Source organism: Podarcis muralis, chromosome 10 (assembly GCF_964188315.1).
Source record: "Podarcis muralis chromosome 10, rPodMur119.hap1.1, whole genome shotgun sequence".
In the NCBI taxonomy this organism is placed as follows: domain Eukaryota; kingdom Metazoa; phylum Chordata; class Lepidosauria; order Squamata; family Lacertidae; genus Podarcis; species Podarcis muralis.
The window spans coordinates 24,968,217-24,981,963 of record NC_135664.1 but is presented as its reverse complement, the minus strand read 5'-3'; the positions used below and the strand labels follow the sequence as shown (position 1 = coordinate 24,981,963).

General features: G+C 41.6%; 1 protein-coding gene across 1 annotated transcript; it reads left to right on the top strand.

Annotated features, from left to right (window-relative positions):
- On the top strand, positions 1-11,846 carry IFRD1 (interferon related developmental regulator 1). The gene is made up of 12 exons (XM_028746443.2): positions 1-188; positions 2,059-2,163; positions 3,078-3,159; positions 4,119-4,243; positions 4,347-4,504; positions 5,344-5,394; positions 5,493-5,671; positions 5,778-5,886; positions 7,530-7,664; positions 8,363-8,491; positions 8,763-8,858; positions 11,179-11,846. Exons 1-12 carry the CDS (start codon positions 140-142, stop codon positions 11,266-11,268), a joined length of 1,308 nt encoding a protein of 435 aa, XP_028602276.2. The 5' UTR covers positions 1-139; the 3' UTR covers positions 11,269-11,846.
- Positions 11,847-13,747: the final 1,901 nt, after the last annotated feature.

Sequence of the window (13,747 nt, the reverse complement as noted above, 5' to 3'; positions counted from 1 at the left end):
GCTCCTGCTCTTCCATCGGCTGATTGTCAGCGCCGCCCGGGCGAGGGGGAGAAACAAAGGCCAGGCCGACGAGAACCCCAGCGAGGGAGCACCGGGAAGGAGCCGCGCGCGAAGCCGTCGCCGCTACAAGGCCGCTGCCATGCCCAAGTCCAAGCGGCGGGGAGGGGGTAACCCGCGCGGAACGTCAGGTGAGGCAGCCGGCGCGCATGCGCCCCCGCCGCGGGGCGTGCTGGGGGCTGTAGTTCTCTGCTCGGCTTCCCCCCACGGGTGGCGGGAAGCGAGCTTCTTGTTCTCTGTTAAGGTTACCGCCTGTCCTGTATTTCAGGTCCTCTTTGCCAGGTTAGGGATCCTCTCCAAATACATGTGTTTGAAAGGTCATGTGTTTATGGTCTGGGTAGCCAAGCACAGACAGATTTACTACTATTTCTACTACTGCTACTAATAATAATAAAAAATTAATTTATTATTTATACCCTGCCCGTTTCCCCAGCCTCTCTGGGCGGTTTCCAGCACATATAATAAAATATCAAACATTAAGAACTTCCCGATACAGGGCTACCTTCAGATGCCATTTAAAAGTCAGATAGATGCTTGTTTCCTTGTCATCTGATGAGAGCGTGGTCCACAAGGGAGGGTGCCACTATCGAGAAGAAATTCTGCCTGGTTCCCTGTAACCTCACTTTTCGCAGTGAGGGAACCGCCAGAAGACTCAGAAGGCTGAATGATGGGGGTGGAGATGCTCCTTCAGGTATATCTGGCCAAGATGAAATCGAGACAGAGAACAACTTCTGTAAATGTATTTGTTGACACTGAAAGGCTTTAAATGAGAGGACAAGTCTCCAATCATTTTGGTATTTGCTATGGACAGCTTTAGATTTTGTGGTGAAGCAATAAATAAAACTATGTGGTTATGTTCCTTCAGGCCTCTATCCTAAACAAATGCTCACAAAGATTGAGCAATCGGACCCATATTGTGTGCTTGATGGGAAAAGATTCAAAATGCAATATAAATTGTAAAGGCACAGATTAATAATACAACTTGCTGCTCAAATTGAATCTGTTTAGCTTTCTTTGATATGCAGTGATATATTTCAGTCTTAGGTACCATTTAAATTATACACAGAAATAAACTCTCCGGTTCTCCTAGTAATCTGAAAATACCTGCAAGGCTGTGACAGGTATCATCTAATAAGTCTAAAAGCAGCAAGGTGTTGCTCATTGCTCAAAATAAAAAGATGAGAACTAAGCATCTTGGAAGACGATTAGTCACTAGACATTTATGCAACCTCAGTGATGTAATTATGTGTTGTTGCTGTTGATAAAATTAACATGTGAGGCCAGTGTGGTAAGTATACAGCAATTCTAACCCAGTGACATTGGCTAGATATTGCTTGATATCCCACCCCAAGAGTTGAGAAGTCTGGTGCTTTCTGTTTATTCTACCTGAGTTTGATACTGTGACTTAAAAACTTTATAAACATATCTATATTTAGTGGTTTTTTAGTGGTGCCCCATAGTAATAGTTGTGATTGGGCCTGCAAATGAAGTTGGATGAAGTTTAGAAATGCAGCTTGCATAATAGGGTAGTCTTTTAAACTGCTCCTGCCACATTTGTACACTTGCTGTGTGTTGGACTGCATGCCTCCCATTTTGTTTTAGTAAAAGCTTACTTCTATGCCAACAAGGCTGTTCTTTGGCCAGAGAAATTCTGCCTGGTAGCATGTTGCAAATGGTTGACAGCAGAGGAATGTTAAACTTCGTTTATTGTGCAGATACTCGGAGGTTAGAAGAACTTAGGCAGTTAAGAGTAGATGATAGCAGAATAGTTTGAAAACAGGCTGCCACGCATATACAGCAAGACAGAACTGTAGCTTGTTGAAATAATTTGTCTTTGAGATATAGCTGTCAGTTGGTCTTCCTTCCCAACACATAATTCTGTCCACAGTGGACCCCTACCTCTAGGGTTTAGAAATAGAAAATTGACAGTATATTAGTCTTGATAGGGTAGACATTCCATTACCCTGTGTTAATGTTGACTGCTCCAAATGCTTTTCCTAGGTGCCCAGCACAGAAATATGCAGTCTTTTAGTGATGAAGATGCATCAATTGAAACTATGAGTCACTGCAGTGGCTTCAGTGATCCTTCCAGCATCACTGAGGATGGTACGTTAACCTTTGTGTCTTATTAGGAAACTACTGCAGACATGAAATGCTTATTACATTTGGAAAGAGTTTGGTTTGGATTGAATGTGGTATATTTTATTTCGAAATGCTACTTTATTTAAAAGCACCTAACCCTCAAGATAACTTGGGGGGGGGGTCTAATTTGTAGCTCCTTTATGAAACTAAGACAAGTCAAAGAATTTATGTTTCATGTATTTTTGTTACACGTTCACATTATTATCTGGAGTAGACTAGTCATTGAGTGAAGCAAGTTTTGCTTACTACATGGTAATAGTTGAGTTGGGTACTCACAAAGCCCCCTTCCTGAAATAGTATACAGTGGACCCTCTAGTTACGCACCGCTCTGGATACGTAACTTTTGGGTTTCGCCGCATGCGCAGAAGCACTCAATTGCGGCGTGTGCAGAAGCGGCGCCTCTGCCTACAGACTTTTCGGGTTACGGATGGACTCCTGGAACGAATTGAATTCGTATCTGGAGGGTACACTGTACAAGTAGAAACTCTAGGGGGGTTATTTGTCCAAATTATTCTCCCCCTCCACAAATGAATGAATGTTTTTACATGGCATCAAAACACCTTTAGTAATGGGGCCAGTTCCTAAACCTGGCTGCCATAGTGGAGGTCCAGCCCCATCTATCTGCCAACTCCACTATTGCCCAGCAGTGGAACACAGAGCAGATCAAGTATGAATGAATGAATGAATTGATTTATTACATGGTCAGACCAGAAATACACAGAGCAGATCTTCCGCTGAAGGCTTGGTTGGCCAGGCAGAAGTGGAGGAGACCTTACATTGATTAAATCAGATATGTATAATTTCCACAAGACTGACAACTCATTCTGTGAGGCTAGGTTTATTAATTGTAATCGTACTGTCTTGTCACATATGCGTAGGGCCTGAAGTTGATGAGGAAGCAACGCAAGAAGACTTGGAGTACAAGCTGAAGGGATTAATTGACCTTACGATGGACAAGAGGTATGGGAGGTCTGAGAAGTAAAAGCTTAAATTGGCCATCTGGATGTTTGTTCTCCGGATGTTTGGGGCTCCTGTCCCATCATCCTTGAGCACTGTCTGGGGTTGGTGGGCAAATTAAGAGTCTAGCACCATCTGGAAGATACCTGGTTTAGGAGGCTGGCTTAAAAGATTTTGCAAATTGTGGGCTAGAGCTTTCCCATGAGGTCATAGGAGCTTTATAATATAGTAACCCAGGCCTGTGATCCTCAGATATAGAAATTCAATAAATAATAATTTAGTGTACCCAAGGACAGATTTGTTCAGGAAGTTGTATCTTAGCTTGGCAGCAAATCCTATGGATTAGGATACATTTAGGATAGCTACTGTGTAAGTCCACCTTCATCATGTCTTAATTTGGGAATAGATGATAATAGGGGAAATGACTTTTTTCAGCTTGTTCCACCCACATCATTTTTCAATGTTCTTGCCTGCCATGATTTCTCAGCTCACCACTACTTCAAGAAAGCACTCTGTCATTTTCTAAAGGCATTGGGAATTTATTCAATTTAAACTTGAGTCTCATTCCCTGCCATATCTACTTTCCTCCAGTTACCATTCCCTCAAATGCTCTCTTTCTAAAGATGTTGGATTAAGAGTCTGTCCCTATGCCTAGAAAATGAAAAGAGCTGCGAAGAGAAAACATTTTATGAGCAGTGTATCCTTGGCATTGAGACATTAAGGATTGCAGAATGAGAAATTGGGGGGAATGTGATGTCTACCACAGCTGAGGTTGAGTGCCAGTAGGGGAAGGCTCTGCTAAGCAGTTTTTCAAATCTTGACTTTGCAAATCTTAGCCTTAAATGTTGTTCTGCCTTTTGGGAAGGAGGTAGAGGTGGAATCTAAAGCATGCATAACACAACCAGATTGAAATTTGCAGCACAGAGCTTTCAACTGACATTTTACCATGAACTCCCCAATAGTGCGAAGACAAGGCAGTCAGCTCTTGAAGGTCTTAAAAATGCCCTGTCTTCAAAAATACTGTACGAGTTCATCCTGGAAAGGAGAATGACGCTAACAGATAGCATCGAACGCTGTATAAAGAAAGGTAATGTGCATCTCTCTTCCTATAAAATGGCATTATTCTGTTGTCGGGTTTAATTGCTGTCACATTTAGTTCTACCAAGTCATGACTGGCTTTCTGTGTTTAGGCAAGAGCGATGAGCAGCGTGCAGCAGCAGGATTGGCTTGTCTGCTTTGTGTGCAGCTGGGGTCAGGAATTGAAAGTGAGGAAATATATAAGACCCTTGCGCCGATTCTGAAGAAGATTCTCTGTGATGCGTCAGCAAGTGTACAAGCAAGGCAAGCTGTAAGTAAAAAGTTGGTACTTGGGATGAAGAAGTGCAAGTGGATGCCTTGTATCCCATATTGCAGTGACGTGTGTGTTGGAATCTGAGGGCCTTAAAATGTTTCCCTGGTCAATTGGTGTCTTATTCTTTTGCAGACTTGGCATCAAGGCTTATAACTTAGTCTTGAACCGTCAGGCAATGCCTGTGTGTCACGCTTACTCTCCGTGGTAGGGTTGCTGGCAACAGCGCATGGCAACCCTTTTGGGTCCATGGAAACTTCAACAGGATGGAGAGGCAGTTGTGGACACCACACACACACCCTGCAACCAAGCATACACTACAACCTATTCTAAAATGTTTCTTTCAAGCTTGATATTGCCAGGGAGTAGGAGGCCTCTGTGGGTGTAGATTTGCTTGCAAGCACCACATTGGTGACCCCTGGTGCACGGCGATAAAAACAGCAATTGTAACTCAGAATGTTTCTTGCAGGTTTGGTGGGTAATGTCCCTTGGAAGTATTAATATTAGAGCTAGCCAGGAAGGAAGTAGGGAGAGACCACTAGGGAGCTGGGAGTGGTGTTTTCCTGTAACGTGCTTCCTTAAACATTGAGATCTAGCCAAGACAGTGACAAAACCGTAAACATTCCTTGTTTTTGTATGAAACTACTTGCAAAGTATGTGGTTGACTGATCTGTTAAAGGATGCTTTGTTGTCTTGTCTGAAGACAAGGACAGAAGCATGTTACATGATTTAAACCACTTTTAATTGGAACAGACTCACTCATTTTTGGTCTGTTGTTCTGTGAGGACAAAATGTAGCAGTAAAGTTAAAAGCATTAACTTCTGTTTCTTTTTTTCTAGTGTGCCACCTGCTTAGGAGTCTGTTGCTTTATTGCCACTGATGATATCACAGTAAGCAAACGTTTTTATGAATGTTATTATTTAGCAATGAATTAACCGGTCCAGATCAAACAGTGAATTAAACTGTCTCGGTCTGTTTTTTAAACCAGGAATTGTATACAACCATGGAATGCCTGGAAAATATCTTCACGAAATCCTATCAGAAGGAGAGGAATTCAACTAGCATTTCCAGTCCCCAGAATACAGTTCTTCACATCAGCGCTCTCTTGGCATGGACGCTTCTGTTAACCATCTGCCCAATGAATGAAGTGAAGAAGAAACTTGAAATGTGCGTATTCTGTTCCCTTAGAAACCATACCCAGAAGTGCAGTTTAAATCAAATATGGCTTTGTGTGCAGTAACGCAGATCAATAACATGCTCCCAAATTTCCTAGGCATTTGCATAAATTTCCCATCCTGTTATCCTGTGACGATGTCAACATGAGGATTGCTGCTGGGGAAACCTTGGCTCTTCTGTTTGAACTAGCAAGAGAAACAGATGGGGTAAGTTCAGAGAATGATTCTGCAGGGAAAAAGATGGGGGGAGCATATTTTTGTAAATAGCTTTTATGTTATATCTTGGGCGTTTCATGTATCTGATGGAGAAATAATGGCTTTCTGCATATGAATAACATTTGATCATACATAGGTCTTATTAGAATCTGGCTCAAATGTAATATTTTAGTAGCAACTAATCAAACACCTGCAAAAATCAGGATCATATTTCTGAGGAGTTGAAGTCATGCTCTGTTATGTCTTACCATGTCCCTTGAGTGCGATAGATCGTGTGACCCTACAGTGTTTGGGGAGGGGACACATCACTCCCATAATCATAAACTTACATGATTATCATTCTAGGGTGGTTTCCACCAATACATAAAAAATTGAGATTTTTTAAAAATCCAGTTAATAAAAACAGAGCAACAGCATAAGGCAGGACAACCTGCAATGACTGCAAGTTTCTTTAAATACCAAAATCTTGAATTGAACCTGGTAGCATATAGGCAGCTGATACAATAAGATCATCCTAGTTCATTATTGTTTCAGACTTCCGTAATTTGCTTTATCATATTTTAAAGTGGCTTTATTAATATCTTTACTGTTTTCTTTAACAGTACTGAAGAAAAAAGTCTCAAGTTAACTATGTACCTGTCCTGGTAAGATACCTATAAAAACCTCTAGGTGACCCAGGATGGTAGAAAAAAGAATAACTGTAGATTCGTCAAGACAGCCAGTCCATTGCACAATATCTAAATGAGCGTTCAAAACTTTAAGCTCTGATCACAGCATTTGACTTTGGTTAATGGCATCTGTTTGACCTCATTAACATTGGCTCCTACACACTGCCAAAAAACTAACAGTCCTTCAGCCTACTCATTGTTTCAGAGGTTGTCACTAGTAAATTTTTCCCCTCATAGGAACAGCCAATAAAGACATTACATAGGATCATGTGATGAACAACTTGGGCAGACAGGTGTAGTCAGATGAGAAGGAAACATAAGATATTCAGTGTTGCTACTGAAACACACATATAAACAATGTGGGAGGTAAAAGGTGGAATCAATAGCTGACTCAGTTTTAGTAGTCATGAATGGAGAGAGGAGACCTATTAAACCAGAGTTATGAAATGCAGAACCATTTCAGCATCTACTCACTTGAAGCTACTCACATCAGAGCAGTGAAATGCTGGCTACATTCCCAAACAAACCCCTACTAAAAGACACTTTATAACCTTAATAATAATAATATATTGATTTCTCACACTTCACCAAAAGGTCCCAAGGCAGGTCGCAGCAACAAAACAATTTAAAACAACGAAACCAAGCATGCACAATAATCATCAGGTTAATTTACAGTTTCCAGTTAGGACAAAGAATAATCTGCCCCTTCTAAATTTTAGGGTGATGGATAGAAGAAGCAAATGTAGACTTCAGAAGACATTTTGCCCTTAAAGGGAGGGCTATTTTATCCTACAACCTCTCAGAACACCTAGCTTTTAGTATTGTTATAACTTGATCTCTCCATTTAATGAAGATTTGTTTGACAGTTGAGCCATTCTCAGTGAAATGTGAAATACAGTTTGCAAAATATTCAAGAAGTTCAACTCCCACAAATAACATGTTATTCCCCCCTCCCCATCTGACTAGGATTTCTTTTATGAAGATATGGAGCTTCTAACACAGAAACTGAAGGCTCTAGCTACAGATGGGAACAAGCACCGTGCCAAAGTGGACAAAAGGAAACAGCGGTCTGTCTTCAGAGATGTCTTGCGAGCTGTAGAGGTAAAGACGAATGAGCAAATGTAAAAATGTATAAAATGTTACTGGTTAAGACTTCATCTTTGAAAAGCAAGTGCTTTGAAAAGCTTGTTCTTTTTAGTATAAGGGACGTTGCTCAGTGCTACGATACACCTATTGAATATATTGTACCTGATCTCATTTGTTTTATTTTTAATACTAATGACGGCATCCATGGAGGCCACTTTTGCTTAGGGAATAGCATTTTGGGGAGGGGTGCTTTTGAAACTTCAGGTCTTTCAGTAGAGATACTGGCTTTGTCTAAAGAGCAAACTGCTGTCAGAGGACTAACCTGTAGTCAAAGGTGAATCTTGAGTCATGAATAATTCCTGAATTGCTTTCATTAAGGGGGGGGGGGGGGATGACAGTACATTGAGATAGCAACTAGGTCCAAAAATTGTGTTTCACAGGATTTGTTTTTAGTTCTTATATTTTAATCTGATGTTTATAATGAGAGCAAATTATGGAGAATCCAAGGCCTGCAGCAGTATTTGGGAGGCATACATTGGAGTCTGGCTCAGCTACCTCCACTTGAGAATAAGACATGAACTTCGCATGATTTTTACAAATAGAGTCAAGCAATGTACTGTCTTAGTTTGCAGCGGCAGCTAGGGTGCATTCAGCTGTAAGTTGCATTTCTAAAACCACACTTTCCTGAGATGACTGCTTGTTTATTTTGACAGGAGCATGACTTCCCTACAGAGACAGTCAAATTTGGACCTGAGCGCATGTACATTGACTGCTGGGTTAAAAAACAAACATACGATACTTTCAAGGAAATCTTAGGATCGGGGATGCAATACCATTTGCAGGTAAACTTAAAAACTTTCAGTAGAATGGCAGTGGTACTTAGTGCTTTTTAAACTACTTTGAAAACACAAACGGGGGTAAGAGAACAGGAAATTGCTTTATGGTGCTACCTCATCTCTACTTGAGTAGTACCCTCCTAGATTTTTAGCCATGGAAAGAAAACAAAAATGGTATTACAATCACATTTAACAGCTCTTGATATGTCACAAGCAATGGTTGAACACTTGAAGGTGCAACATTTGCTCAACTCTAATGACTTAATGTTTTATCCAGTCCAATGAGCTTCTCCGGAATGTCTTTGAACTCGGGCCGCCACTGATGCTTGATGAGGCAACACTTAAATCCATGAAGATACCCCGTTTTGAAAGGGTATGTTACTCACATTCTATTAAACTGATTAACTTGGTTTGGTTTTTAAATTTGGTGCAGTTTCTGCTTTGTGATTTTGTCACTTGCCCCTGGGGCGCACGGTAATTAGTCTCCTGACAAAAGCATCTAACTTGGGGTTTCCCAGACTTGAATCTCCAGCTGTTTTTGGACTACAACTCCCATCATCCCTAGCTAGCAGGTCCCCAGTGGTGAGGGATGGTGGGAACTGTAGTCCAACTGGAGACCCAAGTTTGGGAAACACTGATCTTACTGAAACTGAGTCTTGCTTGGTCTTTTTCTACCTTCAGAGAGCTTTCTGTAGCACAACCTGAGCGTGTGGCTCAGCACTGCCTAATCCTGGGCTTGGGGTTTCTCCGTCATGGCAGACAGTGTAATTTGGTGAAAAGAAGAGGGGAAAGCAGTACAGATAAATAGAGTTGGAGTAGGTGTCCACCACCGCCAGATAAATTCCCCAAATATGCAGAGCTGTACTACTAAAAAGCCTTTGCTTTTTGACTTTATGTTGATAGAAATACAGTGGTGCCTCGCGAGACGAAATTAATTCGTTCTGCGAGTTTTGTCATCTTGCGATTTTTTTCGTCTTGTGAAACACGGTGTCAGGAAAGTTTTGGAGAAGCTTCAAAAATCACCAAAGTCTTTAAAAACCTCAAAAAAAGGCTACCACACCACGTTCTATGAGTTGCTCCTCGAAGTCAAGTCGCAACTGTATTAACGGTGTTAAGAAAAAGGAAACTTGCAAGACGTTTCCGTCTTGTGAAGCAAGCCCATAGGGAAAATCGTCTTGCGAAGCAGCTCAAAAAACAAAAAACCCTTTCGTCTAGCGAGTTTTTTGTCTTGCGAGGCATTCGTCTTGCGAGGTACCACTGTAACTTTAAAGAACTTGATCTGTTCCATCTTGATTGTTTGGGCCAACAGCCTACTCTTTCAGAAGGTGTTGCTGCCCTCTAGTCTGTAAGAGAAGCTGGTGGTTTCACAGTTGTAGATAGCAACTGTGAATGGCTTTCTGTATTTGGATGTACAGGTGGCATAACAGAGAACCGGGGTGATGACTGAGATAAATTCAACAGGCCGGAGAAGAGAGGATCCTAAGTATACATAGACCATATTATTGAGGGCTCTCTGCTAGTGCATTTCAGCCACCCACGCACCTGAAACATACACCTTCCAGTTGTGTATTAAAGCGTTCATTTCTAGTTAACCTTATGGCTAAGGAAAGCACTATATTGCAGGTTACCAAATTTATGAAGTTCATAAGTTTAAATAGTTCTTTTAAAAAAGTGGTTAGTGTAAAAATAAACAGCAGTCCGTCCCCAGAATCATAAAAGTAGCACATGGCGGAGGGACCCGCAAAAATAAATGCTGTCTTGCGTTGTGGGACCTCTGCTCAACAGGTCTTCCTCCCACTTTGTTCCTACCCTGGTGTAGCATTTAGGGTTTTAAAAAGCCTTAGCGCCAATGGAAGCTTTTAAAAAGCCTAAATGCCATGTTGAAGCTGGAATGAGAAAGCTTAACCCTCCCTCGAGAAGGGTCTCACAAGGTGGGGGGGGGGGATTGCTTCAGTTGTTGTGATATAATTTATAGACATTCACATGGGGACTTCATTTATGTGGTCAGCTTTGACTCCACATAAGTGTCCCTTTGCAAGCAGATCATCTCTGAACTGCGATCTTTTGGCAACTCCATTTCTCTGCAGGGGTGTCCTTGAGGAACATTTTGCAGAGACGTTTACTGAGTATGTAAACCTTCCCTTAGAATTCCATTTATCTCGATACACAACTTGTGTGCACAGCCTTCACAATGTGCTGTTGGGGAGTGGTGGCAGCTGCTGGCAACAGTTACTATGCATATCTGCTTTCACAGTGACCAGGATATCAGTGTTAGGATCAGCTCTCTTACCAGGTTCTTAGTGATACATTTGTATGGTGGAAAATCAGAACGGAAACAGATAATAAATCTGAGAAGCCCAACTGTGTTGGCATGGTTGCTTAGCAATCATAAGGATTGCAGAATTTTCTTCCAGCCGTGCGATATCTTGGGCAACAATTGCATCAACAAAGTATTGTGGTTGTAATTTTAATTTTTAATGCTAAGACCACCACTTGAATTATTTAGAACTCAGTGATGCAGAACTATGTAAAGGTCAGCTGGCAGCGTACAAGATTTAACAAATCTTTCTCATTTTTGCGCATTGACTGTTGTCAAATACACTGGGGCGTGTCTGTGCAAAATGAATGCATAGCCCCAAAACCTTGTCAGAAGGAATGTTAACACTGATTGCATTTCTCTGCTGTTTTTATAGCATTTGTACAACTCTGCAGCATTCAAAGCCCGGACGAAGGCTCGAAACAAGTGCCGTGATAAAAGGGCCGATGTGGGCGAAGTGTTCTAGAGCAAGCTCTTCTGAAGACCTTCAACTTCGTTCGGTTAAATTGAATTCCTGTTTAGTGTGATTAATTGTGGTGTTCAAAGTGAAATGAGACTTTTAAAAACTCTATGTATCTCTTAGATATCTTCTTGCCAATCTATAGAACAATGTTGTATATTAGCTCCCTAGATGGATCTGTATTGTAGATTAGAATGTAATCTGATGAGGGGGAGAGAGGCGGCTTTTGTAGCACTTTATTGGTGAGTAAGATAGCTCGTGAATCTGGCATAATTCTTAACACTTGGTTAAATGGTGCTGAGGGTTGCTTTGTTTCAAGGTTCATTGTTTTTAGCAATCTAATAAGATGGGGGGAATTCTAATAAGAATATCTGTAGGGTTAAGCATGCCTCTGAACAAGCTGTTTTATAGACCCGTGTTTTAAAATGAAACATCCTGGCTGTGGCAGTGACCTTTGTGTACTTGCCACGGACCCTTCTAGCTTGGCTCACAGACTTTACAGTGAAGTAGCACATGAAATCTTTCAAGAAATGTTACGCATCATATGCTGAAACTTGGATAATAAAAGCTATTTATATCTGAAAGCTGCTTTTCCTCAAAGCGTCTGTCTGAAATGAAATTGTGTGAGTGTTGCATGGAAATTATACACCGGCAATAAAAGGGTTACAACTGTTTAAAGCGAAGTAGCACTTTTGACACTAATTGTAAAATTGAGTGAGCTATCAGTAGGACTGCTCTGTAAATATTAATAACGGTGCTGGCACTGCTGTCTTCGGTGATCCACAGCTTCTTATATGTAGATGATATCTAGACTTTTTATTAGCTCATAAATCCCCAAATCAGGTAAATGTCAGGAGTAAAACAGCAGACAAAATGAAAACTACATGTTATTAATCTTTCGCCTCCAGAAGTTCAGCCAAAAATAATTATTGCTTGTTGCTGGAAAGGAAAAGGGAGAGAAAACCAAACTGTTCTGGGTAGAGATTCATATTCAGTTGCTACCCAGAAAAGGCCCTCTTCTCAGTTGCCACCTACCTTATAAGTTAACAAGGTAGTTCTGTGCAAAGTATATTGCAGTAATTCCCTTAGCTAAACATTGAATGCTGGAAAGACTGTCCTTACCCAGGAGAGAATTCAATGTGATACTCCAAAATTCATGAAATGCCACATGGTCCTCTAGAATAGCGGTTGCCAATATGTTGCTCTCAATTTTTTTTGAACTCTCATCACCCTGGCTCTACTCATGATTTCCACCACCCTGGCTTGTGCCTTCCGTAGGTCAGTTTCATCAGTATTCCTCCTTCCTGGATGAGGTGCAACTTGGTCAAATGGACTACTTGAATGCACAGGATTCAGAAGCCGTGACAATCCCTATCCAATCATAGTTCAAGTCAATCTCAACAAGTGGGGACAAATGCACTGATAATGTAATATATTGCTTAGTATGTACCAGGATGGTCACTGGATGAAATGGACAAGCCGGTATTGCTTTATTCCAAAGGATCAAGAACTGCCAAGTAAAGGAGATCACCTTGAATGCCTTTGGGCATAACCAGTGAAGTGGACTAGAAGGCAATTGTATCTTTGGTTCCACTGGCTAAATCGGATTTTCAGGCTGCCAGACTGTCTTATCAATAAAACAATGAACAGGGTGGGGGTGGGGGTGATACAATGACGGCTGCAATTAACACAAGATAATATCACCAAGGCAACTGTCTGTAAACAAACAATAAACATCCATAAAAATGGCAAAAGTAATTTCTTTCCCAAATATTTGCCTTGGTGATACCATCTTATCAGGCAAGTAGTGATAGCACCCCAAATCTTCCATTCCAGATTCTCTTTCCACAGTAATCTGAGTTCAGCCCAATACTTCAGTGCTAGACAGTTGTCCAGCTGGGCTAAAATTTTGATGTTTCTATACCAGTACCTCAGGAGAGATCCATTCCATGTCTGCCTTCCTCTCAGCTTTAAATGCTACAACTTCCAGCTGGCTACTAATATTGTAATGATACAATGGTTGGGTGAATTGTCTCCATGGAAGCCAAGAGATGGCTGGGAAACAGAAGGAAAGAGCCGTACATCTTTGGCAAAGGTGACACATCCACCAAGTTCCCAGAATAATGGATGGGTGCAGAAACCAGTGGCGTAGCGGGGGTTGTCAGCACCCGGGGCACGGCAAGTAATTTGCGCCCCCTAACCCGTGGATTTGCGCCCCCTAACCTGTGGATTTGCCCTAACCCCAGATGTTGCGGCCGGCCCCCCCTGCACCCCCCACGCTACGCCACTGGCAGAAACATTGGTGAGAGGGAAAATAGGACCTGTTTGAAATAGATGCAGAAGCCAAGAGGGAGGGAGAGATGAAGGTTGAAAGCATCTTGGTGGGATAGAGGCATCTGGGGCAGTTGACATGGTACAAGTGCACCGCTGTTCATCTCTACATCTCTTCTATATTTGTTAAATCAAATATGAAAGTGTCCTGTTC